At 43.6% G+C, this 24,601-nt stretch overlaps 1 protein-coding gene and 1 non-coding gene across 8 annotated transcripts in view; one reads left to right on the top strand and one right to left on the bottom strand.

Moving 5' to 3' along the window:
• The window catches only part of OTUD7A (OTU deubiquitinase 7A), a 210,442-nt gene that overhangs the window by 71,947 nt on the left and 113,894 nt on the right, over positions 1-24,601 (bottom strand). For 6 of the 7 annotated variants that reach the window (XM_064480500.1, XM_064480502.1, XM_064480505.1 and 3 more), the window contains 2 exons: positions 23,241-24,292; positions 22,492-22,646 (listed from right to left, as the gene is read on the bottom strand). In XM_064480500.1, the coding sequence (XP_064336570.1) occupies positions 22,492-22,646; positions 23,241-23,272 (187 nt within the window). In that variant the 5' untranslated portion in view covers positions 23,273-24,292. The remainder of the gene's footprint in view (positions 1-22,491; positions 22,647-23,240; positions 24,293-24,601) is intronic. The other variant, XM_064480504.1, reaches the window with a different exon arrangement.
• On the top strand, positions 22,805-22,877 carry TRNAV-CAC (transfer RNA valine (anticodon CAC)). Its single transcript has one exon. It is a non-coding gene; the product is annotated as a tRNA-Val (tRNA).

Raw genomic sequence — 24,601 nt, 5'->3', positions numbered from 1 at the left:
GCACCAAATAGTTGCCTAATAGAGTGACAGATGCAAAGAAATAAGGAAGGAGCCCTGACCCTTTGGACGACAGCATTCTTGGTCATTAGAACAGCAAGGTTAGCCCCCGCCACGGGTCTGTGCGGCTGTAGTGTGTCCACGGAAGAGGGAGGCGGCCTGTGCATGGTGTGTGCATGTGGGACACTGCAGAACTGTAGGGTTTTGTTTTGGGAGAGACGAGATCATTGAAAGATTCGTAGCTGCAGAAAGAATGTTCTGTTAGTCTTTTACTCTTTTTTAAAAACACTTTTTTTTGGTCGAATTTTATTTATTTATTTATTTTAATGTAAGTGCTGGGGATTGAACCCAGGACCTCACGCATGCTAAGTACTTGGTCTAGCACTGAGCTATACCCTCCCACCATTCTTGACTCTTTAAAATTGTAGTATCATTTATACACAACAGAATGGAAGCCGGGACCCATGCTGAGTTCGATGATTTTATTAAATGCCCACCTGCTTGTAACCACGGCCAGTCATGACCTAGACCTTGTCCATCATGCCAGGAAGAGGAGGGTGAGACCTTTCTCCATCCCTCTGTGGTGGTTTCCTATCACTTCATAACAAATCATCATACATTGTGGCTTTGTTCGAGCAGGCAGATAGCTAGATATGAGCAGAGAAAGGAGGACCCAGACCTAATGGCAGGAATTGGGCTGAAAGGAGGGGCACAGGGTCAAATGCAGGAAACCCTACATCACGTACGCACCAGGGGTTCGTGGGCAGAGAAAGAAAAGTCCCTTGGGACTGATAAGAAACCACACGTTTTTAGGTAACAAGGGTCCTGGAGGCCAACGAAGAGAGGTGGGAAAAGGCAGGAATTTCCAGTGTCTGAATGTAACCTTTTGCTCATTATGCCTTCACTGCAATAAAATTAGCCTTGCAGATTAGAAGTACCCATCATGAACTGACGCCATGACACTTCCGATCCAGACTAAATAAGACAAAAATCCCTCCTCCCCTTGGGAAGGTAGAGTTGGGATGAAAATCAATGACTATGATCCCAAACCCTTCCCTCCCCAATGAATATTCTGCCCATTCATTTTCACACTCTGTGTAATCAATTTGCCAAAGAAACTCAGCACAGCTGCTCACCTGAGTCTGCCTGGTCTCCCCTTGAGAGTGTACTATCCCTTAATAAGTCCTCACTTTACTTTCTTAACCTCCGTTTCTCATCTCTGAATTCATTCTGCAAAGAGACAAGAACTTAATCGCCAGCACCAGGCACCAGCTTCACCAGCTTTCAGCATATATCTATGATCTCAGTCAAGGTGTTGGCAGGGCTGCATCTGCTTCCAGGCTCCTGGCTGTGGCGGGATTCAGTTCTGCACAGAGGGAGCACAGAGTCCCCAGCAGGAGGTCACTGTCAGCTCCCAGAGGTGATCTTGTTCCCCAACTCGTGGCCCCTTCATCCATCATCAAGCCAGTGATGGCAGGTTGATTCCCCTTCACACTTCCGTCTCTCTGACCCTTTCTTCATCTAACTCCTCTACCTCCCTTTTCTGCTTTTTTTTTTAACATATGTTTTTATTAAAATGTTGTGTCAATTTCTAGTGTACAGGATAATGCTTCAGTCACACATGAACATACATATATTCGTTGTCATATTCTTTCTCACCGTAGGTTACCATAAGGTATTGAATATAGTTCCCTGTGCTCCACAGCATGAACTTGTTGTCTGTCTATCTTACATATGTTAGTATATGCAAACCTCAAACTCCCAATTTATCCCTTCTCACCCTCTTTCCGTGCTGGTAACCATAAGTTTATTTTCTATGTCTGTGAATCTGTTTCTGTTTTGTATGTAAATAAGCTCATTTGTCTTTTTTTTTTTTTTTTAAGATTCTACATATAAGTGATATCATATGGCATTTTTCTGGCTTGATAATTTCCTTTTGTATTAGCCTGGTTTCTTTTTGGTTTTTGTGACTCTACTGTATGCTTTTGATTTGTGGTTACCTTGTCTTTCAAGTATGTTAACTCCTTACTATATCTGTTTGCTTTAGACTGGTGGTCATGTAGGCTCAAACACATCCCTAAAAAGAATAAAGAGAAAAAAAAAAGAAAGAAAAAAGGAAAAAAAAGAGAGAGAGAGAGAAAAAAATCTGTATTTTCTTGCTCCCCTCTCCCACCTTTTATGATTTTGATGTCCTTCTTTTTCCCTCCATCTTTGTTTATTCTCTTGCAACTCATTGTAGTTATCGCATTTCCAATTATGGTTTTCTCTTTTCTGTGGCTTCCTGCTTCTTTTCTATTTAAAGTAGAACTTTCAATATTTCTTTTAGGACAAGTTTAGTATTGCTGAACTCTTTAAGTTTTTGCTTATCTGTGAAATTCTTTCTCTTTCCTTCTACTCTAAAGGATAGTCTCACTGGATAGAGTATCCTAGGTTGCAGCCTTTTCTAATTCAGGACTTTGAATACATCTTGCAGCTCCCTTCTGGCCAGCAGTGTCTGTGCAGAGAAATCAGCTGAGAGTCTTATGGGGGTTCCCTTGTAACTAACTCTTTTTTTTCTCTTGCTGCCTTTAGAATCATTTATTTATTTTTAACCTTGGCCATCTTAATTATAATAGGTCTGTTTGGGTTCTTGTTCGGGACCCTCTGTGCTTCCTGTACTTGGATATCTGTTTCCTTCTTTAGGTTCGGAAAGTTTTCAGTCATGATTTCTTCAAATACCTTTTCAATCCCCTTTTCTCTTTCTTCTCCTTCTGGGACTCCTCTTATGTGTAGGTTGGCACACTTTATATTATCCCTTGGGTCCCTTATACTGCTTTCACTGCTTTTTACTTGCTTTTCTGTCTGCAGTTCTGATTGGGTGATTTCTGTTACCCTGTCTTTTAAGTCACTTACTTGTTCCTCTGTGTTATCTAGTCTGCTTTTGACTGCCTTTAGCTCAGCTCTCATCTCAGCCATTGAGTTTTCTGTTTTTAATTGGCCCCTCTTTCTAGTTTCTATTTCCTTTTTATAATATTCTCTGTCTCTATTCATAGTCTCTCTTATTTCCTTCAGTGCTTTTATCACCCCCCCTTTCGAAGTCATGATCTAGTAGACTGTCGAGGTCTATCTCATTGTTCATTCTTTCAGGGGATTTCTCTTGTTCTTTTAATTGGGAGTGGTTCCTCTGCTTCTTCACTATATTTACATTTCTCTGGCTTTTGCATTTAGGAGTATCAGTTGTCTACTGTGGTTTTGAAGGGCTGTTTTTTTGTTTGTTTGTTTTTATTTAAAGCGGGAACATTCCTGTGTAGACTGTGTGCATCTCATATTTTTGTTGCGAGGGCTGTTCTTAGTATGGATGGTTGCCACGTCTTTCTTCTGTGTGTGTTGGCTGTCATCCCTTTGATGGGGTGTGGGTGGTGTGGTGATCAGAGCCTGCCCTGATTGTTGTTGTTGAGCGGGGCCTCGTTTTTTGTTCTGTGGTTGTCACAGCCTTGATGGCAGCTGGGTCTACTCCCCTGTTGCTGGAATAGAGGCTTCTAGACCTGTTTCTGAGCTGTGGTGTGTGGTAGGCAGGGTTGGAGCACTTCAGCTGGGAAGAAGAGTTGCTGAGTGTGCCTCCACAGGAGATGTCCCCAGGGCAGTGCCCTCTGTGGTGTCATCTGTCACTTGTTATGTGAGCTTAGAAAGTCCTCTTTGTTGATGCTGGCTTTGTCCCTGCATTAGCTGTGGGAATGCTGGCCACCCACTCTGGTGTCCCCCTGGTTCTGGGCCCCAGGAACCGCCTGGGCAGATCCACCAATGTCAGGTGCTAGGGCCCACCATAGTGAGCATGCAGTCACACACCTGAATCTGTGGTGCACCACAGGGTCAGCGCAGTCCCCAGCCCCACCTCTGCATACAGTATGGTAAGCCGGCCTGTTGTAAATACCCGAATTCACCCCAGCCATGCACCAGAACTCTGCTCACTGCTTGTTTGTCCCAGAGGCACGGGGCCACATAGGATCCAGAGAAAGCAAGTCCATCCTCTGCCTAGGGCTGTAAAGAAATCTCAGTCCTGCCTGGGAAGTTGCAGGGCCGCTGGGTATGGATTCAGTTTTCAGCCCCACCTCCATGCAGCAGCTACGGCTATGACCAAGCCCACCTCTCTTCTCACGAGAACATACCAACAATGGAGCCAAGTGGAGACAAGGACCATGCCATGACTGCGTTTGTGCCCCTCCCCCACAGACACACCAGCATTGGTGCTTTCTTACAGGGGTTCCAGGCTGTTCTGGTCCACACACATCCCCAGCCAGAGTTCATACGGCCCTCCAGTCCCCTGAGGCTGTCTGTGCAGTGGCCCCAGCCCTCTGCCTGGGCTTGTCATCAATCTCCAGCAGCCAGCCCTGGCTTGTCCCTGCTGGCTCACATCTAGGGCTGGGGATCACAGGGACCCTCCGTGCCAGTATCTCTTAGTTCTGTCTACCAGTGGTCACCACTTTCTCCTCTGAGCCTCGGAAGCTCTGCTTCTGTCCCTGTTGACCTCCCGGCTGGAGGGGGTGTCCCAGTGTGAGGGTGCCTTTCTTCCTATGCCACTCCCTCCCTACAGGGCAAGTCTTGCACCAATTCTTTTTCTTAAAAATGTTTTTTCCTTTACTGGATTTTGTGAGAATCTTCCTGTATTTCAAAGCGAGAGACACTCTGTGAGAGGTCAGCAGGTGTTCTGTGCGATTCATTGGGTTTGTAGATGTAATTCTTAGTGTATTTGTGGGAGAGGGCAATCTGTGAGTCTCTCTACTCTACCATCTTGGCACCTCCCCTATTCTGCTTTCAAACGCCTTTGAGATGACCTGGAGCTCTCCCAGAAAATCCAGGAAAATCTCTCTATTTTAAAGTCAGCTGATTAGTATCCAGAATTGTATCTGCAAAGTCCACAGGCAGCAGCACCTGAATCAGTGTCTGACTGTGTGGCGAGGAACGGGAGCCTTGGGGGCATCTTCAGAGTTGTGTCTACCACACCACCGCTGTTTTGAACTTCATATAAGTGGAATCATGCAATATAAGCTCACTCTTCTGTGCCTGGCCTCTTGGCTCAGATTAAGGTCTCTGAGATTCATTTCTGCTGTAGCGTGCATCCACAATTATTTCTTCGTCACCGCTCAGCAGTATTCCATCGTATGCATAAATCATGCTTGGTTCATCCATTCACCTTTTGAGGGGTATTTAGCGGCTTCTAGATTTAAGTGATGATGAACAAAGCTGCTGTGACGTTCAAGTGTGAGCTGTTTTGTGGACTCATGTTTCCATTTTTCTACAGTAAATACCCCAGAGTAGGAAGGCGGGCTCACAGGAAAGGTGTAGGCTTCATTTTATAAGAAAATTGTTTTCCAAAGTGGTTTTACTACTTTGCTCTCCTACCAGCAATACCAGACAGTTCTATGCACCCCACATCCTAACCACCTGGTATTCTTGGTCTTCTTAATTTTAGCTAGTTTGGGGGTCTGTAGTGATATCTCATTGTGGTTTTAATTTCTATTTCCCTGATGACTGATTTCAAAATCTTTCCATATGCTTACTGATCATTCATATATCTTTCTTTTTAATTAAACATTTAAAAAACTTTTATTGAAGTATAGTTGATTTATACTGTTGTGTTAGTTTCAGGTGTACAGCAAAGTAATTCATTTATACATATACATACATATATATACACACACACATACATCTTTTTAAAAAAGTCTTTGCCTCACTTTTTAATTGGGTAAATTTTATAATTAATCTTCAGTTGTTATTTATATATTACTTATACATTATATATCAGTTTATATATTTATACATTATGAATTTGCAGTTATTATTTCTATATATACAAGTGCTTGATCAGATATGTGTTTCATGAATATTATTTCCCAGTTTGGGACTTACCTATTGTACTTTTGTGTCTTCTGATGAACAGATTTTTGAGTTTGATGGAATTCAGTTTATCATTTGTTTTCATAATCAGTCCTTTCTTGGGCCTCTCTACAACGTGTTCACTAACTCCAGGGTCATGAAGATCTCCTCCCAGGCCTTCTTCTGGAGGCTTCAGAGTTTTTGCTTTGTGTTTAGTCTATGACCCTTCTCAAAGTAGTTTGTGTGTATGGCGTGAGCAGAGGGTCAAGGTCCTTTTTTCTTTCTTTAAAACAGTATTTTACAAGTGTTCCTGCACCTTTTGCTGAAAAGACTTTCTTCTTCTTTCCCTTGGTGACTTTTCTAAAAACACGTCAGTTGACAATTGCTGTGGGTCCCCTTCCGGACTCCATCCTGTCTCGGGATGCACTGCTCATCTGTCCTTACATGAATGCTGCACTGTCCCCATTCCTGCAGCTGGAAGCATGCATTGTAAGTCCCCCCACTCTGCTCCCGCCACAGGGCTGTCCTACTCTGCATCCTCACAGAGTCAGTGCCACCCCAATCAAGTGCCAGCACTTTTTTTTTTTTTTGAGAAACTGACAAGTTTCTGAAATTTTTATGGAAATAATTTGTATTTAAATTTGACCCTGAAGAGCAGAGCAGAGAACAGGAAGCAGAGGCTTGCAGCGCTTGGACTTGGGTCCTAGTGGAAGCGCTGGGGCTTCTTGAAGGGAAGTCAGTGGGATTTCCTGACGGATTGACTCTGGAAGGGTCAGTAAAAGCAGTGAGGCTCTCAGGCTTTCAGAAAAGCATGGTGATTTCCTGCTCCCCATGGCCTGAGCTCAGATGGGTTGGGTAGACCATGGAGGTTCCAAGGGAGCCAGGCCAGGTTTACCCAGGATGCAGCTGGCACGGGAGCCCAGTGAGCCTGTGGTTCCACAGCGGTGATGCTGTCCTTAAGGAAGGCTCTGGCTCTTGACCCTAAGCAGCCCTGTCCATTTGACCTGTGCGGGTCCCCTAAGATTTTAATTGAGAACCACATTCAGAAGAAAGCTTGCAAACAACTACCAGAGTGCATGGAAATGAGAGCTTTAGCTCAGGAACTCAGAGTCAGGCACTGGCTCATGCAGGTGGCCAGAAATGTGGGCGGGAGGACCATGTGTGTTTCCCACTTGGGAATCCAGGGAAGGCTGCTCGGGGCCAGGTCGGGCTCAGGATACAGGGAAGGCTGCTCGGGGCCAGGTCGGGCTCAGGATACAGGGGAGGATGCTCAGGGCCAGATGCAAAGCCCAGCAAGATGAAGCCACACCCCTCATCTCTGCTTTGGGCTCTGGACAGGCTGGTGGCCTGGAAGGCAGGTCCTGCATGAGACTACCAGGCTTGAGTGAGCCTTTGTAGCAGCCAGAAGCTTCTGTAAGCAGGGCCATGAGGAGAAGCAGGGCAACACAGAAGGGATGCAGGGCTGAGGAGGGCTGAGGATGGGGCTCCAGCCTCGGGGTTCAGTGTGGCTCCAATGCATGGTCAGGTCAGGAGAAGGCCGAGTCTTCTGTGCTGTCTGTTTCTTTGCTTTTGTCTTTGAGTTTGTTTTAATGGGAGGGACTTGCACATCAGGGGCTCGGTAGAACTCATCCTCTCGTGCATCCACTTTTTCAGTGATTGATTCATTCATTCACTATCAGAGGACCCACTATGTGCCGGGAGAACCTGCTGTGGCAGGAACTTGCTCCTTTACACCGGACATCTACAAGGGCCCTCACTCTCTGACCCACGACCTCCTAATGCCGCCAAGAACCATGGGGCCACCTCTTCCTAGGCCTGGGAGGTGAGGAGGACGAATAGGACCCCAGGGGCCCAAAGAACAGGAGTCACTGTGGAAGAGTCTTATGCATATATTACATGCAGATTGTACATTCTGTGTTTTGGGTATTTCCCAAATTACCTGCCAGCATGGTAGAGAGAGAAAAATTGAATTCGTAACTCCCATAAACAGCAAATGGTATATAAGCACAAACGTTATGTGTGTACTATTACAAAAAAAAATACACACACACACACACACACACACTGGTTTTCAGTGTTTTCAATCCCAACTGAAACACTGACAACTTATTCCTTTTTTCTTTGTGTCCAGATGAGGCCATTGCTCTTATTCATAAGGGCCCCCAGGGAGTGGCCAGAGAGGACAAGGAGGGGCCAGGACATGGGATTGGAGGCCTGGGCAGGGGCAGTGGCTGACGGACCTGTGAGGTGGAGCAAATCTGTGAGTTGTGTGCAAATACACTGTGTGCACGGGGTATGTTGGTACGTGTGGCTTACACATGGGGTGGGGGTAGGGGGTATGGGTTCTGTCTATGGTATGTGAATGTGCAGTGACCATGTGTGGTGTGTTGTGCTGCGTGGCATGTGTGGGGTCCGTGTGCAGATTCTGCATGCACTGGTAGGGGTTGTGGTATGTGTGCTGTGTTGTGTGGGGGTGACGTTTGGCATGTACAGTATATACAGCTTGGATGCTGTGTGTGTTGTGTTGTGTGCTGTGTTGCCCAACATGTGTGTTGCTATGTGAGTGGCATGTGGTATGTGTGTTGTGTGTGGTGTGCACACGGGGTTCAGGGCATGGGTGTGAGGTGTCCCGGTGCAGGGTATGTGTGCATAAGGGGCATGTGCACACAGGTAAAGTATGCATGCGTGTGAGATACTCGTGTGCATGTGAGATGTGTGCCCATGCCATGTATGTGTATGTGCGATGTGTATTATGTGACTAGTGTGTGTGCTGTCTGTCAGGGGTTGTACAGGGAGTGTGCAGGGTGAGTGGGTGGTGTGTGTGTATGTGTGTAGTGTTGTATGTGCACACAAGTCTCCTTCTAGGGAAGCCACAGACATCAAGGATCCCTGAATCGTGAGCAACGTGGGGGATACACAGTGATCATTCGTGCATTCAGTCGCATGGGGCTTCCTGTACTTGAGACCCAAACTGCTCTCCTCTGAGAGCTGGACCCAGACGCAGGGCGACCAGACAGATGCCTGAGTCCCCTCCGTAGTATCTGTACCTGCATCCTGACTGGGTGGGGCTGGGGCCATGCCAAACGTGCACGTGCATCAGCAGCATGCAGACGGCCCTGGTGGCGGGGCTGGGGGTCTCCCGGTGGGGACAGCCACTGGGGGCACCTTCAGGCTCACTCGCCCGCATCACTGATCTGCTAGGGGCTGCGGCCTGAAATCATGGAACAAATTGATTACAGCAGAGAACAATCAATTATTATTTTTCAGACTCATTTTCTGAAAATGGCTTAATCTCTGCCTCAGGCTGAACTTCCCATTAATTATGTAAGGAACTCCAATAGCTATGCTCCCGTGACGTTGCCACAGTGTGCAGAAAAGCCTTGACTCTGGAGTAGGGCCATCCTCCCACCCCATCTCCTTTCTCCAGCTACCAGGGAGATGGTACCAGCTGCAAACGGGCAGGCAGCGATGAAGGATAAGGACTGAAGTCTCTCTGCTGAGGCTGTGGGAGCAACACCAGTATCAACACCAACAGGCTTTTCTGGGCACTCCTAGAGTCTAGGCTCTGTTACAGGAGAACATTATTAAGAACAAAGCTCATTGTGGGGGAGGGTATAGCACAGGCTTAGCATGCACGAGGTCCTGGGTTCAATTCCGGGTCCCTCCATTTAAATAAATAAATAGAATTTAAATAAATAAAAAATGTTTAAAAAGAATAAAGCCCATTTACCTCAACCAAATAACTCAGATGGAAAGATATACCATGCTCCTGGACTGAAAGACTCAATACTGTTAAAATGGTCATACTACCCAAGGCAACATACAGATTCACTGCAATCCCTATCAAATTGCCAATGACATTTTTCACAGAACTGGAACAAAAAATTTAAAAATTTGTATGGAAACACAAAAGACCTCAAATAGCCAAAACAATCTTGAGAAAGAATAGTGGAGCTGGAGGAATTATGTGCCCTGACTTCAGACTATACTACAAAGCTAGAGTAATCAAAACAGTATGGCACTAGCACAAAAACAAACACACAGATCAATGGACCAGGGCAGAAAGTCTGTCTAGACATCTAGATGACCCTCAACCAGAGTCACTGGTTTGAATCTACTGATCTTCATATATCCTAATACACCAGTCAGACCTGCTCTTTGCTTACAATGTTTGGCTCCATCAAACACAGAATAGCCTAGATTTCACATAAACATCTCTTCTAGATCTACAAGGTCATTGTGAAACTTTGCTCTACTGTTTTACAATTTTCACTTGCAAAGCCCTGGCAAGTTTACTTTCGCCTCAGGGAGACACAAAGTATGGCAGAGCTAGGGCAGGCTTTTAGAGCTGTCCATTGTAAACACACACAAGAGCACACACAAAAGTGGAGAGCCAGAAACATCAAGTTCCTCTCATTATGGGAAGTCACTTCTCAGTACTGCTGGTACACGGGCTTGTTTAAAATAAATCGGTCAGGATGCAGATGGCTAACGGAGTTAACTGAATATTCTAACATGACTTGTAGAATATCAACAATGGCAGACAATCTGTGTTCATGGTTTTGAAAAGTTCCCTTCACTGCAAAAATGTACGATGTCTAACAGCGATGGAGTTATATACATCCTGAACATAATTCATCTGTGTAAATTACAACACAAAGCTACACAGATGATGTCGATGTCAGTCACATTAACTGCCTGAGGTACAACTTCTGTTTTGGAAGGTAGCAGTCCATCCGGGGACTAAATAGATAATATTTACAACCACCTTTTTGCGCATGTGAGTTAAGTAATAATTATTTTATTTTAAGAATAGGTATATCATGCTGACATCAGCCAGTTTGGGATTCTCTGATTAAAAAATACTCATACACAAAACTACTGTGTGCTTGTTCTGATACTGAAGCATTTGCCAGTGATATCACAGCAAACAAATTCAAACCATACTCCAGAGTTTCATTTCTGGCAGTGGTCCTCCTCCAGTAACCAAGGACCCAAGTGACTCAAACACACCTCTTAGTTATTCAGAATCTTTCAAAATATGTTCCAAATTAGTTTCCCATTCCATCCCTAGAAAGTAGAAAGGCTAGACTAGGTGGTTTCAGACCAACACTCACCCTAGAACAGTTAGAACACATGGCAAAATAAAAGAAAGAAGGATGTTTGACGGCATCCAAGAGTACAAAGGCAGTGAGGAAGTTCACGGCTAAGATCACCCATCAATATCGTAGTGTGCATGTATTTCTTACAATAACTTCAGTAGCATTATCACACCTAAAACTAATTAGCAATAATTCTTTAATATCATCAAATGCCGAGCAGTGAGCTGCATGACTCAGGGGCAGGATGAGGCTGGGAGAGTGGCAGCTAGGACTCGTGGATGGTGTTAAAGGGACACAGATCCTAGTAAGTGCATCACATACTCCATCAAGAAGTCCACCCACAAGCTGCTGGGGATGCCTCTTCAACGCAAATCAGTTTAGTCCTCATTATTGACGACACTGGGCTGGGAGCCCTGGAAGAATGTGTGTATCAGGGAGGTAAGGTGAATGAACACAAAAAGGTGGCGTAGCCCACGTGGAGACATCCCCAAGAAAGACCACGGTGGATGTGGCTGGCTTCCCAGAGAGGAAGCATTTAATTCCAAGCAGCCAGGATTAGTACCTGGGATTACGATCTTCCCTAATGGAAAGGAAATGAGGGATCTACTTAATTGATTAGCAGGCCAAGCGAAACTCACCACAAATGGTCCTAATGCTTCGTTTTCACAAGTATTTAGATGTACTCACCTATCTAAGGAGAAAATGTGTCCTCCCGGATGGGGCCAGGCCAGAGGAGGCAACTTGGAAGTCTGATCCTGGACAGGAATTTTTTTTGTGGTTATTTTATTTCAAATATGTGTAGTCTAATGGCAGAACTGTCCCAACTGGGGACAGGACAGTAGGGGGGGCAGCCGGTGGTTTCATTGAGGCAGTCTTTCTAGATCCACAGGTAATCCAGCTCTGGCCAGAGGCCATCAGGCCTTCTTCTCTAAGTCCTACTCGGCATTCATAGTCACCAGGCCACTTTTTTGTCTCCACCTGGGGACATGGGACTTGCTCACAGCAGCCCTCTAATCACCCAAATTTGAAAAAAAGTTAGAACAATGAATTCTCCTAATAAATCAAGTGGCATGGGCTCAGGACTGGGCTTCAGATATCCAGAGGGCCAACAGGCACATGGAAAGATGCTCAACATCGCTAATTATTAGAGAAATGCAAATCAAGACTGCAACACACAGGTCAGAATGGCCATCATTAAAAAGTCCACAACTGGTAAATGCTGAGAGAGTATCGAGAAAAGGGAACCCTCCTACACTCCTGGTGGGAACTTAGCTTGGTGGAGTCATTATGGAGAACAGTATGGAGGTTCCTTAAAAAACTAAAACTTAAAATTAAGACTTACCATATGACCCAGCAATCCAACTTCTGGGCATATATCTGGAGAAAACTCTAATTCAAAAGGAGACATGCACCCCAATGTTCACAGAAGCACTATTTACAATAGCAAAGTCATGGAAGCAACCTAAGTGTCCATTAACCAATGACTGGATAAAGAAGATGTGAGATACACACACACACACACACACACACAAACACACACACACATATATATATGAATACTACTCAGCCATAAGATGAATGAAATAATGCCATTGCAGCAACATGGATGGACCTAGAAATTATCAAACTAAGTGAAGTAAGTCAGACAGAGAAAGGCAAATATCATATGATATCACTTACATGTGGAATCTAAAAAAATGACACAAATGAACTTATTTACAAATCAGAAATAGACTCACAGACATAGAAAGCAAGCTATGGTTACCAAAAGGGAAATGGGTTGGGGGGGAGGGATAAATCAGGAGTTTGGGATTAGCAGATACAAACTACTATATATATAACAGATAAACAACAAGGACCTACTGTAGAGCAAAGGGAACTCTATTCAATGTCTTGTAATAACCTAAAATGAAAAAGAATCTGAAAAAGAATATATATATATATATATTATTCATATAATATAGAACTGAATCACTATGCTGTACACCAGAAACGAACACAACATTGTAAATCAACTATGCTTCAATTAAAAAAAATAAAATAAAACTTTAAAAAGACTGAATTTCTGATCTAGCTTGACTGCAGAGGAAAAATGCTCTGGGTACATACATGTGGTATGTCTGGCCTTGAGACACTTTTATTTCTCACTGTAATGAAAAGAGTGCCCAACCTGGAGCCCACTCCAGTTTCCTGGGTGACAAGTAAGTGTAATCCGCGAGCCAAAGCATCCTGGGTCAGCCACCGCGAACAGCCCAGTTTCCTTGGCTCCTCCCACATCTGTACCACCCCTCTGACTCCATCTGTCCATCTGTAAAATGCTCTGGGGCAGCCTTGTGGGTCTCCTGTGGGTGGACCCCATGACCAGCTGTTAGGTTAAGAAGAGAATTCTACTAAACACATGCTCCCCTTGGTTTCCTCCACCTCCACCCCCATCTCTTGGGTGTATTCCTCGGAGCATTACTGCATTTATCTGAGTCAGCAGCTGTTGTTCGCAGGGATGTTACCAAAGGTCAAATGTAAAGGTTAATGGAATTACCTGTCAGTATGACTGGCAAGGGGTTGGGAGTTGGACCACCATTTGCAAATTTCCAAACAATATATACTTCAAACCCCAGGGACCAGGATTGGAAAAGGTATATTTCCTCATAAACAAATCTAGAAATTTTAGTTATTAAATGAGCAACTCAACTGGCAAACATACATGCATCTTAAAATATGTGGATGGCTTCTCTAGGTGTGTAGTATTTTTGAGAAGACGGTTTAACTTAGTTTTCACCATTTTCCTTAATTTTGCAAATTTCACAAAGATTCTGAAAAATTAAACTGGGGACATGTGGGATGTTAATCTCCAGTTAATGTTTCTTCAAAATGCAACCTAGCTTCTTTATTCAAGGATTTTTTTCCCCCATAGACAGCAGCATAAACGAGGCATGGGTACACTGAAAGAATATCTTGGTAAAACCGCAAGATCTGAATCACAGTTATTGTAAAAGTGTGAAAGCTGCTTTCTCTTTAAGTCAGGAACTGAGACCTTATAAACACCTCATGTGTTTGGTCTCCCACTCGAAAATCTTTTTAACCAACTTTTAATATATGTAAAGTGGCCAGACAGTGTCTGGCACGTGAATATTAGCTATTAGCTCTATTTTTTTTTTTTGGAAAGTCTTTGTGGTCTATTGAAGTAGCATTTTATTTGAAAAGTGAATTAGTCACTATTGAAGGGCTAGCATGTGCCAGGTGTTTGGAGGACACAGTGAGCAAAAGCTGGAGTGGTCCTCGCTGCCTTGGAGCTCATGGTCTAAGCTGGAAGAGGTGCAAGAGGAGCAGAATTCAAGAGTGAGACAGTGTGTGTGTGTGTGTATGTGTGTGTGTGTGCGTGCACGCACTTGCGCGAGTGTGGGTGCTGGGGGGAATGGGCATCACGAGACATGAGCTTAAGCACAAGCACAGAGGTGGACAGTGTGTCTGGGGAGCAGGATGGGAAAGGGATGCAGTGGAAGATTAGTTGGAAGGGATGGAATGGGGCTAGATCCTAAAGGGGCTTGGGTACCTCATGGAGGAGTTTATTCTGCAGGTAGTTGGGGAGGTCAAAGGAATCTGGGAAACAGTCACAGACCCGACCTCTGTTTCGGAAGGATCACTTTACGGATGGGCAAGGGCAGGTGAGAAGGAAGCAGGCAGCCATGTAAGGACACGTCTTTCACCTGGGGGGCTGATCCGTGTTCGTGTCCTCTGTCTTCGTCTCTTTTTATCCCACTGTCCCTGTCCTGCCTTTTCTGCCCGATATTCATCTGCCTACGCTTCTCATGGGCTTCCCTCTGCTGTCCTCTGATTCCCATTATTGTGTGTGTATTTTTGACTTTTTATTTGGAAATAAGTAAATTAATTAAACATACAGACACAGTTTAAAAAATACTATGGGCAAGGCTGTATACCTTTCACCTGGGTTCTGAGGGAGGCAGGGAGCTGGGAGCCGATCCATTAAACTAGAAACGTCTTTCAAAGTTTAAAATTGACTGACTTGGGAGGATGCTTGAGTAATGGGAAAAGCCACCCTGAAGGAACAGGAAGCCCTGACTGGATCTAATCTACAGGACCACATTGTTTAAGGGTCCCGATAGTCTGACCACACTGAGGATCTCTAGGCACCTGATCTTGTTTTTCCAGAGTGTCCATTCCACAGAGCAGAATGAACTGGAAAGCCAGCAGGGAAAGAGCAGCCAGTGGAAAGAGAACAAGGAGCCCCAAAGAAGACGGGTAAAGGGACCCAGCTGAGACCCCAAAAGTGGGAGTTCTCACATCAGGCCACCTGGTCTTACGGCTTCCCCTGCTCAAGTGCCTTTTCCTCTTTTGAGCAAAGAAGCAGACTTGCACTTTGTCCCTTTGTATCTGCTGGTAATTCTTTCTCAACTGGCAGGCAAGAACCTACACTTTTTTGGGCCTTCCAGTTTGGGGGGGAGGGTCTCTCTACCCGCTAACGCTTCTGCCACAATTGCAATTTTTTTTTTAACCCAGGAACCATTGCAAAAATCTGAGACCTCACAATGAAAAGAGTTTATTCTCTGAAACACTGGCTTTTAGAAAAATCTTGACCCAAATAACTTGGACAACTTAAAGAACCCACCATATGTAGGTAACCATGGCTGTCCCGCCTATAAAAACAGAGGTCCAGATGGAGAGAGGACACGCCACGGCATCTCTCCCACTGAAAGCAGCGACACACCTGAACAGTACGCGTGGGTCAGCAAGTGAGAATTCAGAGAAGCAAGTGAGAGCAGGCAGACCGAGGGAGAAGACCACGATTCAGAGCATCACAGAACTGCGGGTGAGTTGATCACTTTCTAAGTCCAGTCTCCCCGATGTGAACTCACTGCATCCCCAAACCCAGAAGTGCGCACTGGCTCCAAGAGAAGTCTTCAAGTTCTGGCTCAAGAAGAAAGAAGGAGGTCTCCAATGTTCCAAAAGCATGTAGAAACCCTTTATTTATCTTTTTTTTCCCTTAAATTTTTTTTCTCAGTCTGTTTCTGTTTTGTAAATAAGTTCACTGTAAACTGACTATACTTCAATAAAAGTAAATAAATAAATAGATGAATAAATAATTAAGGTAGATATATTACTGATCCTTCCAGGTTTAAAAAATAATAATAAAATAAATTTCTTAGTGTGTGAGTCTGTTTCTATTTTGTAAATAAGTTTATTGTAAACTGACCATACATAAATAAAATAATTAATTAATTTAAAATTAAAGTATATTGCTGACCCTTCCAGATTTAAAAAATAATAATAAAAAATGAAATAAATTGAAAAAAAATTTCAGTCTGTAAGTCTGTTTCTGTTTTGTAAATAAATTCATTGTAAGCTGACTATACTTCAATAAAATAAATAAATTAGTTAATTAATTAAAAATTTAAAAAAATAGTATATTCCTGACCCTTCCAGGTTTAAAAAATAATAACAAAAAGAAAAAGAAAAAAATTTTTTCTCAGTTCTCTCGGACCCCAGACCAGGCTGCGAGAAATCAGAACTGATGGCGGGGGAACCTTCCCCTCCAATCAGAGGAGCTGCGGGTCCAGTGCGCGGGGTGAACCCCACCGCTGTGGTTCCCTCTCTGGCCTGGGGCTGCTCAGCTCTGAGATGCGCGCAGTCAGACCACGTGCGCAGGAGTGCAGCGCAAACAACGCCCCAGGGTGCCGGCTGGAGGCCTGGAGAGGGGAGCCCCAGAGACTCAGAACTACTGAGACCCCGGTAAAGCAGGAGCTTGGGAAAGCTACCCCTTCAAGTTGTTGACCAACTCTTGGGCTTCCCCTGAGCTGCACATGTGTGAATCTGGCCCTAAAGAGCTTGCAGAGACCTGGAGTAGTAAAATACGGGACAGGCTACGGCTAAGCCCCAGACTGGCCACTAGGTGGCCCACACACGAGGCGGATCCAAACCACTTCTCAAAGATGCGACGCTGAAACCGCCATTCACAGAAGTCCTGGGGAGCTTAGAACGTGTGGTCTGAGCCCGACTGGGTTACTTACTTTCTGAAACAAAAATAACAATATTTGCCATAAGATTTAAAAGACAAAGTCTCAAAACATAGTACTCAAAATGTCTAGGATACAATCCAAATTTACTCACCATGCACAAGATGAGGGAAATCTCAACAGTAACACGGGGATGAAGTAGATATTGTAATTATCTGACCAAGACTTTAAAGCAGTTAGTATAAACATTTTCCAACAAGTAAGAGAGAACACTCTTGAAAAATATATAAAGTCTCAGCAAAGAGATGGAAGATACAAAGAAGAATCAAGTGGAAATGTTGGAAGTGAAAAAATTCAACTGGATGGGCTCAGTTACAGACTGCAGATGACAGAGGAGCCAGTAAATTTATAAGTAGTTCAATAGAACTTATCCAATCTGAATAACTGACAGAGAAAAGATTGGAAAAGAAAATGAGTAGGACTGTAGGGACCTGTGGAACAATAACCAAAGGTCTAACCTTACATTCTCCAAGTCCTATTAAAGAGAGGAGAAAAGTACGCAGCAGAAAAATCTTTAAAGAAATAATGGCCAAAAGGCTGGTTTGCTACTAGAAGGCAGTCAATGCAATACATTCTATGAGCAGGTTAAAGTAGAGAAACAATCATATCCATTGAGGTAGAAGATGTATTTGAAAAAAAAAACAAAACCTAACAACGATAAAACTCTCAGCAAACTCGGAGTAGAAGGGTCTTTCCCGCACCTGACAAAGAGCATTAGCAAACTCAGTTCCACATCACAGTGAAAGACTGGACGCTTTCCCCCTAAGGGCAAGAACAAGGCAAGGATGCTCCCTTCCCCACTCTTATTCAACCTTTTACAAGAAGTCCTCGTCAGTGCAATAAGTAAGAATAAATGTGGAGTAAGTCAAGAAAAAGAAATAAAAGGCATACACTGGAAGGGAAACAATAGTCTATGCAGAAAATTTCAAGGAACACACACACAGACACACACACGCATGTACTCAGGTGCACACGTACATTCACACACACACACACTCTTGAACAAATAATTAAGTTTAGTAAGACTGCAGGATATAAGGACAATGTGCAAAAATCAATTATGTTGTTATATACTAGTAACGGACAATTAGAAACTGAACTTAAAAAATACCATTTACAGCAGTTCAACCCCTCCCCAGATATAAATCTAACAAAATATGTGTAGGATCTGATATGCTACAAACTAGAAAACCTTCATGAAAGAACTCAAAGAAGCTCTAAATAAATGGGAAATATGGCTATACTGACTTCATGGACTGGAAGATATAACAGAGTTAGCACAGAATTACAGATTTAACATAATTCCAATAAAAATTCCAGCAGGAAACTTTAAAGGTACAAGTAAGTCTTTCCTCAAGTTTAAATGGAAAAGCAAAAAAAAAAAAAAGGATACTTGAAACAATTTTGAGAAAGAAGAATAAAGTTGGAAGCATCCAATGCTGATTTTAAGACTCACTACAAAGCTACAGTAATCAAGACAGTGTAGTATTGGCAAAGGAAGGGACACACTGATCCATGGAACAGAACCAGCATCCATAGTTTCCCACAGATATGCTCAGTCAACTTGGGATGAATTTGCAAAGGCAATTCAATGGGGGAAAGATTATCTCCAAAAATGGTTTGAACAACTGGACATCTATATGCATAAAAATGAACCCTGCCCTGAATCTCACCTATTTTATAAAAATCAACTCAAAAAGAGTCAGTGATCTAAATGAAAACATGAAAGTATAAAACTTTTAAGAGTTTACATAAGAGAAAATCTTCATGACCTGGTTATGCAAAGGTTCTTAGACATGTCACCGAAAGCATGATCCAGGAAAGAAAAAAAATGACACTGGACTTCATCAAAATTAAAAACTTCTTGGGATTAGCAGATTCAAACTACTATGCACAGGACAGATAAACAACAAGGTCCTACTGTAAAGCACAGGGAACTATATTCAATAGCTTGTAATAACCTATAATGAAAAAGAATATGAAAAAGTATATATACTTATATCTATAACTGAATCACTATGCTGTACATCAGTAACTAACACAACACTGTAAATCAACTATTCTTCAAAATAAAGATAACAAGCAAACAAAAACTTCTGCTCTGCAAAGGGCACTCTTAAGAGCATGAGAAGTCAAGCACAGACTGGAAGAAAATATTTGCAAATCACATATCTGACAAAGGATTTATACTCAGAATATATAATGAACTCTCAAAATTCAGCTATAAAGAACCTCTAGCAACCTAATTTTGCTGATCAGCAAGCAAAAGGCTGGAACAGATATTTCACCAGGGAAAATCTACAGACGGAAAATAATAACGTGAAAAAAAATTCAGTGGCATTGGACATTAGGTAAATGAACACGAAGACGATGAGGCGATACCATTCCAAACCTACTAGAATGGCTAATATTAAAAAGAATAAAATAAAAAAGCCAAGTGTTGGTGAGGATGGGAAACAGCTAGACCCCTCACACATTTCGAGTGGAAATGCAAAATGGTACTGCAGTCCAGAAAACAGAGATAAAGTTCTGATAAAGTTAAACATACACTTACGATATGAACCAGCCATCCCACCCCTGTGTTTACCCTGGAAAAATGAAAGCTGCTATGTTCACAAACACCTGTGTTCTCAAGTGGGTCACAGCTCTAGCTGTAATTGCAAAAACTGGAAACAACAGTGCCCCCTGCAGGTGAATGGCTACACAAGGTGTGGTCCACCCTCACCAGGGGTACCACTCAGCGGTACGAAGGAAGAAACTCTTGACTCAAACACAACAGTTCAGATGAATCTCGAAATGATTATGCCGAGTGAAAAGAAGCCAGTTTAAAAAGATTAGGTTCCATGTGACTCTATGTATATGACATTCTTGAAAGAGACAAAATCAAAGTGATAAAAAACGGAGCAACGGTTGCCAGTGGACAGGGTTGGGGAAGCTGTGGCAGTAAAAGAGACCAGCAGGGAATATGAAAATGAATATGAGTATGTATATGCATGACTGGGACATGATGCTGTACACCAGAAACTGACACATTGTACCTGACAATACTGCAAGTCAAAAAAAAAAAAAAAGAGAGAGAGAGAACAGGAGGGAGTACCGGGTTGATGTGACAGTTCTAAGAGGGGCGGTACTCAAACAGATCTACAAGGTGTTCAAATTCTCAGAACTGCCCACAGAAATTTTCTTTAAAAAAAACTATTGATAACTTTTAACTCAACTTTCCCCCCTATTAAAAAATTATTTTAAAATACCAGGTAATTGAGGCAAATTGGTTTTAGTTTCAGTGTATTTAATATACATCTCAATTCCACCCTTTGCTGTAGCTCAGACTGTCTCCCCTAAATGACCATTGCACACACAGGAGAATTGGAAAGCTGTGGGGATGTTCAGAGGAGTCACCCATTGCAGACGGATCAGTGAATAAGGTCATGCAGATGGATAAAGCATTCTGCTAGCTCCTGAACTCTCACTTCCTCACACCGTCAGGGCAAGAGGACGTTAAAGGAAGAAATGTCTAAATTGGTTTAACTCCTCTGGACAGTGTCCTGGAAACGAGAAAGCTGCCCTTCCAAGTTCTGAAAATTCTGTTCTTCGACTGACAAACTAGCCCCACCCCCAATCCTTAATATTGGAAACAGGGCAGGAGGCGGAGCTAAAACTGAGAAAAGGTCTGGGAAGACTGAAGTCCCAAAGAAATGATGTGCAAAGGCATCCCTGTATTTTACCTGCAAAAATAAAATTAAAAAAGAAAAGAGCTGACAACTCTTGTTTCTTATTGAAGGTTAACCAGATAGCAATGGCAAAGTTAGTAACTAGTTGCAAAGAAGGCAACAACTAACAAGATCTTCTCCCACTATTGTTTGAGCATTAGCTATATGCTGGTCACGCCACCCACATCACAACATTTACGTCACAACTTTAATGCCCATCATCACTCTAGAAGGTGGGTTAGGGTCAATGTATAGAAAAAAAAAAAACTGAGGCTAAGGGAAATAAGATCATTTGCCCTACATCTAATAGGCAGCAAATATTGAGTCTGGACTTGACCCAGCCCTCACTGCCAACCTCATTAATAATCCACTTCCCCACACTACTGCTCATTGAAATTCAGAAAAGCAGTGAAAACTCTCAGGGAGATATTATATAATGTGACTACCAAGAAGTGAGAATCACACTTTAATTCACATACATCACAAACATTCTCTTGGCATAGTTTATTCTAAACCCTGAGTTTGTTAGAAATTCTGGGAGGTTCAGGGAAATTGAAAAACTATGCTATGGTATTGTTGTTTTATCAGAATCGTCTAGCAGGTGGTTCTTAATTTTCAATAGGACTAAGTAGTTACCTCCATTCATACAAATGTACAGTAATTCTTATTTTCCCCCTCAGTGAATTAAGGACTCATTCGGACTTACACTACTGGACTGAGTATTTGCTAATTTCACAAGGAGGAGTTTATACGTTTGAAGCAAAGAGTAATCATTTAAAAATTCTCTCCTTTCACACACAAGACTGTCCTGAGAAGCTGAAATTGATTCTTCCCACCTCTTCTTTTCACCCCACTATAAAAAAAAGCAATTTCAAAAGTACACAAAGTAAATCCATTCTAGAGACCAAAATGAAACACTGATTTTATTTCATGATGATGATAGCTGAAGAACTACCTGAAAACGTTCTAACTCTGGACTGTGCACACTGTCACCGAGTGAATGGTATCTACATTAAAGGCTTGAGGGTGAATTGCTTTCTTGCTTGTGAATTATTCTCGACTATTTTATTGGGTATTAGGTGCCTTTTTTCTTTTCATCAAAAATTTCGGCCTAAAGTATTTTGTCTCAGCTAAGACAAAGATAAGAAGCTAAGGTCTCCAATAAAAGTGTTTTTCTTGAATGTTCTATAATGTCTGTTTTACTGAATATGTTTTCTTTAAAAAAATAACCAGTGATAGATTTTTGTTATCTTGTTTTAAATTTATTTTATTATCATTTTTTAATGGAAGTACTGGGGATTGAACCTAGGACCCTGTGCATCTAAGCATATGCTCTCCCACTGAGCTATACCCACGACCCCTGGATTTTTGACTCAACATCTATAAGCTTTAATGCAAAGCAAAGCCTAGCTAATACCTTCTGCTCTTTTACTGTAGAGAGTTGTGTGGTCCATTCCATTCCCCAAATAAAATCTAGAGTAACACAAGTGGGAAGTGGGTATAGCTCAGTGGGAGAGCACATGCTTAGCATGCATGAGGTTCTGGGTTCAATCCCCAGTGCCTCCATTTAAAAAAAAAAAAAAGGTCATAATTAAACTGATATAAAAAAAGAGTAACAAATGTCATTTCATCATCAACACCTTCTTTTACTTTTTAAGGAATCCAAGTACCAGGTAACAGAAACCTCTTTTACTTTTTAAGGAATCCAAGCATCAGGTAACAGAAATCTCCAAGACCTCTGGGTTGAAGGGCAGTTATGCCCAAGAGGGTGGTTGGGGGATCCGGGGGAGGCTGACCTACCTTCCAGCAGGTCTCTGGCCAGACCAGGTTCTGCCCCCGTGGACCGAACAAAGTCTGACAGGACCGCGTCCATATCAAGAATCATAGGATCATGTAGAAGGGCCGCCCAGCACTCCGCTGAGGTGGGGTTTGGGAGCAGGCTAGAAACCATCCATCTGCAGGAGAGAACAGAGAGCCGGTGTCCGTGAGGAAGCACGTGGAGCCCCAGTGGAGAGGAGAGACCAGCCCCGCCTGCCGTGACGTATGCTGGAGCCGGTCTGGGATGCTGCCTGATGGCTCAAGTGAGACACCAGGTAATAAAAGTCTGGGGTAGGGAGGGTGTAGCTCAGTGGTAGGGCATGGGCCTCACAAGCACAAGGGCCTGGGTTCAATCCCCAGTACCTCCATTAAAATATAAATAAAACCTAATTTCACCCCCCCCCAAAAGAATTATACAGTGCTGCATGTCAGTTACACCTAAATCAACTTGTAAGGAAAAAATACTTTAAAAACAGTAATAAAAGACTGTGATGTCATCCCGCTTTCTGTCAATTCCAGTGGCAACAGATTGAAGAGAAGACAGACTAGGTTGTTAAAAAATCAAATGCCTGATCCTAATTAATCTCAGCGAGGTTAATTTGGAGTTGCAAGATTTTGAATCTTCTTTCAAGTGATACAGACGTGTAACACTCCTACAATGTAACTGTGTTGTTGCCAATCCCACCTATGCCTTTATCAGGGAGGCATATGCCGCCCACCTCAGCCCTCACCGCTCACTGGGCTCTTCAGAAAGACTCCACATCCATCCAGAGTTGGCTGAGCAACTATACTTGCTGAAGACAATGCCGTCTTTCCCAGAGCTGTCATACTCCCAACAACAGTCCAACAAAATCCATAAAGACTTCTGATTTCCGAGGCAGAATAATCCCAGCTAGAGGGATAAAAGGGCATCTTACAGCCTAAGCACAGGTGGGCTGTGCCAGCCAATTGCTGGGGAGAAGCACCCAGCACGTGGCAAGTGAGGGTGACTCCCACCAGTGAACCAGCGCTGGGCCACTGGTGGTAACCTGGTCATGCCTGATGAAACACAAGTGCATCCTTCTGCCTCCATCATTTGGGGCTCCCAGATGATGGCCCGTGGGCCACGTGTGGGTCCACCACCTGACATCGTGAATGACGCTGTCCTGGAACCCAGCCACATCCATCACGGTTGTCTGGTGGGTGGTCACTTTCCCAAGCAGCTGAGCTGAGCAGTTAAAATGGAGATCATATTTACTGTCTGGACCTTTACAGAAAGTGAGCTAAGTAGAGAATGATGGGAACCTTTATACTAGCATGTGTGGAGTTAATTTTACAGGTGGTAGGGTGAGTTAGAATCCCACGCATGTCTCCCGTTCCTTTCTTCAAGACGAGCACTTGGAGGGGCTCCCTCTGCACACAGGGCTGGGTCTGTGCTGACTGCTGCTGCTTCAGAGTCAGAAATCTGGTCTAATCCCAGCCCCAGTGCTGCCACTGTGATGAGCTGTGACATGCTGTGTATCCTCCCTGAGCCCCTATGAGACCTGGGGAGATAAGCTCATCTAAGGTCCAGACCACGAGGACGGAGGAGTGAGGCAGTGAGGTCTGTGAACCTGGAGACATGCATGGATGCAGTGCCAGCTTGCACATGGTTCCGACTTGGGTGTAATTTTTTGGTTGGTGAGGCTGGAAAATAAGAAACTTATCTGACCTGATGTATGTGGTACCAATTAGGAGATTTCTGGTTCCGCCTCTCCGTGCACCGGGGCCTCGGCCAGGAGAGCCTCTTCCTAGTCACTGTCACCTGCGGGACAAATCAGAAAGTAAGAGCCTGTTACTCTCCTGATAAACAGAGGCTGGAGGCTTTGCTTCTTGTCACAGGAACCGGCACCTGGGGTTTAGCCAAATGCCCACATCTAGCCTGCTGTCTTCCTTGGAACCTACAGGAACTGCTTACCAGTCGGCCATCAGCATCCACGCCCAGGGCGGTGGGGGGTGTTCTGCAAGGGACATTAGTGGATGCTCTCCATGGGCATTAGTGGATAAATTAACAGTCTATTCCTCCTTGGCTTTAAGCCTGATTCTCAGGTACTCTGTTCCCAGGACCACTCCA

The sequence above is a fragment of the Camelus dromedarius genome, chromosome 29 (genome assembly GCF_036321535.1).
Source record: "Camelus dromedarius isolate mCamDro1 chromosome 29, mCamDro1.pat, whole genome shotgun sequence".
Taxonomy (NCBI): Eukaryota; Metazoa; Chordata; class Mammalia; order Artiodactyla; family Camelidae; genus Camelus; species Camelus dromedarius.
Note: the sequence above shows the minus strand (reverse complement) of the source record. Positions and strands in the feature narration are given on the sequence as shown.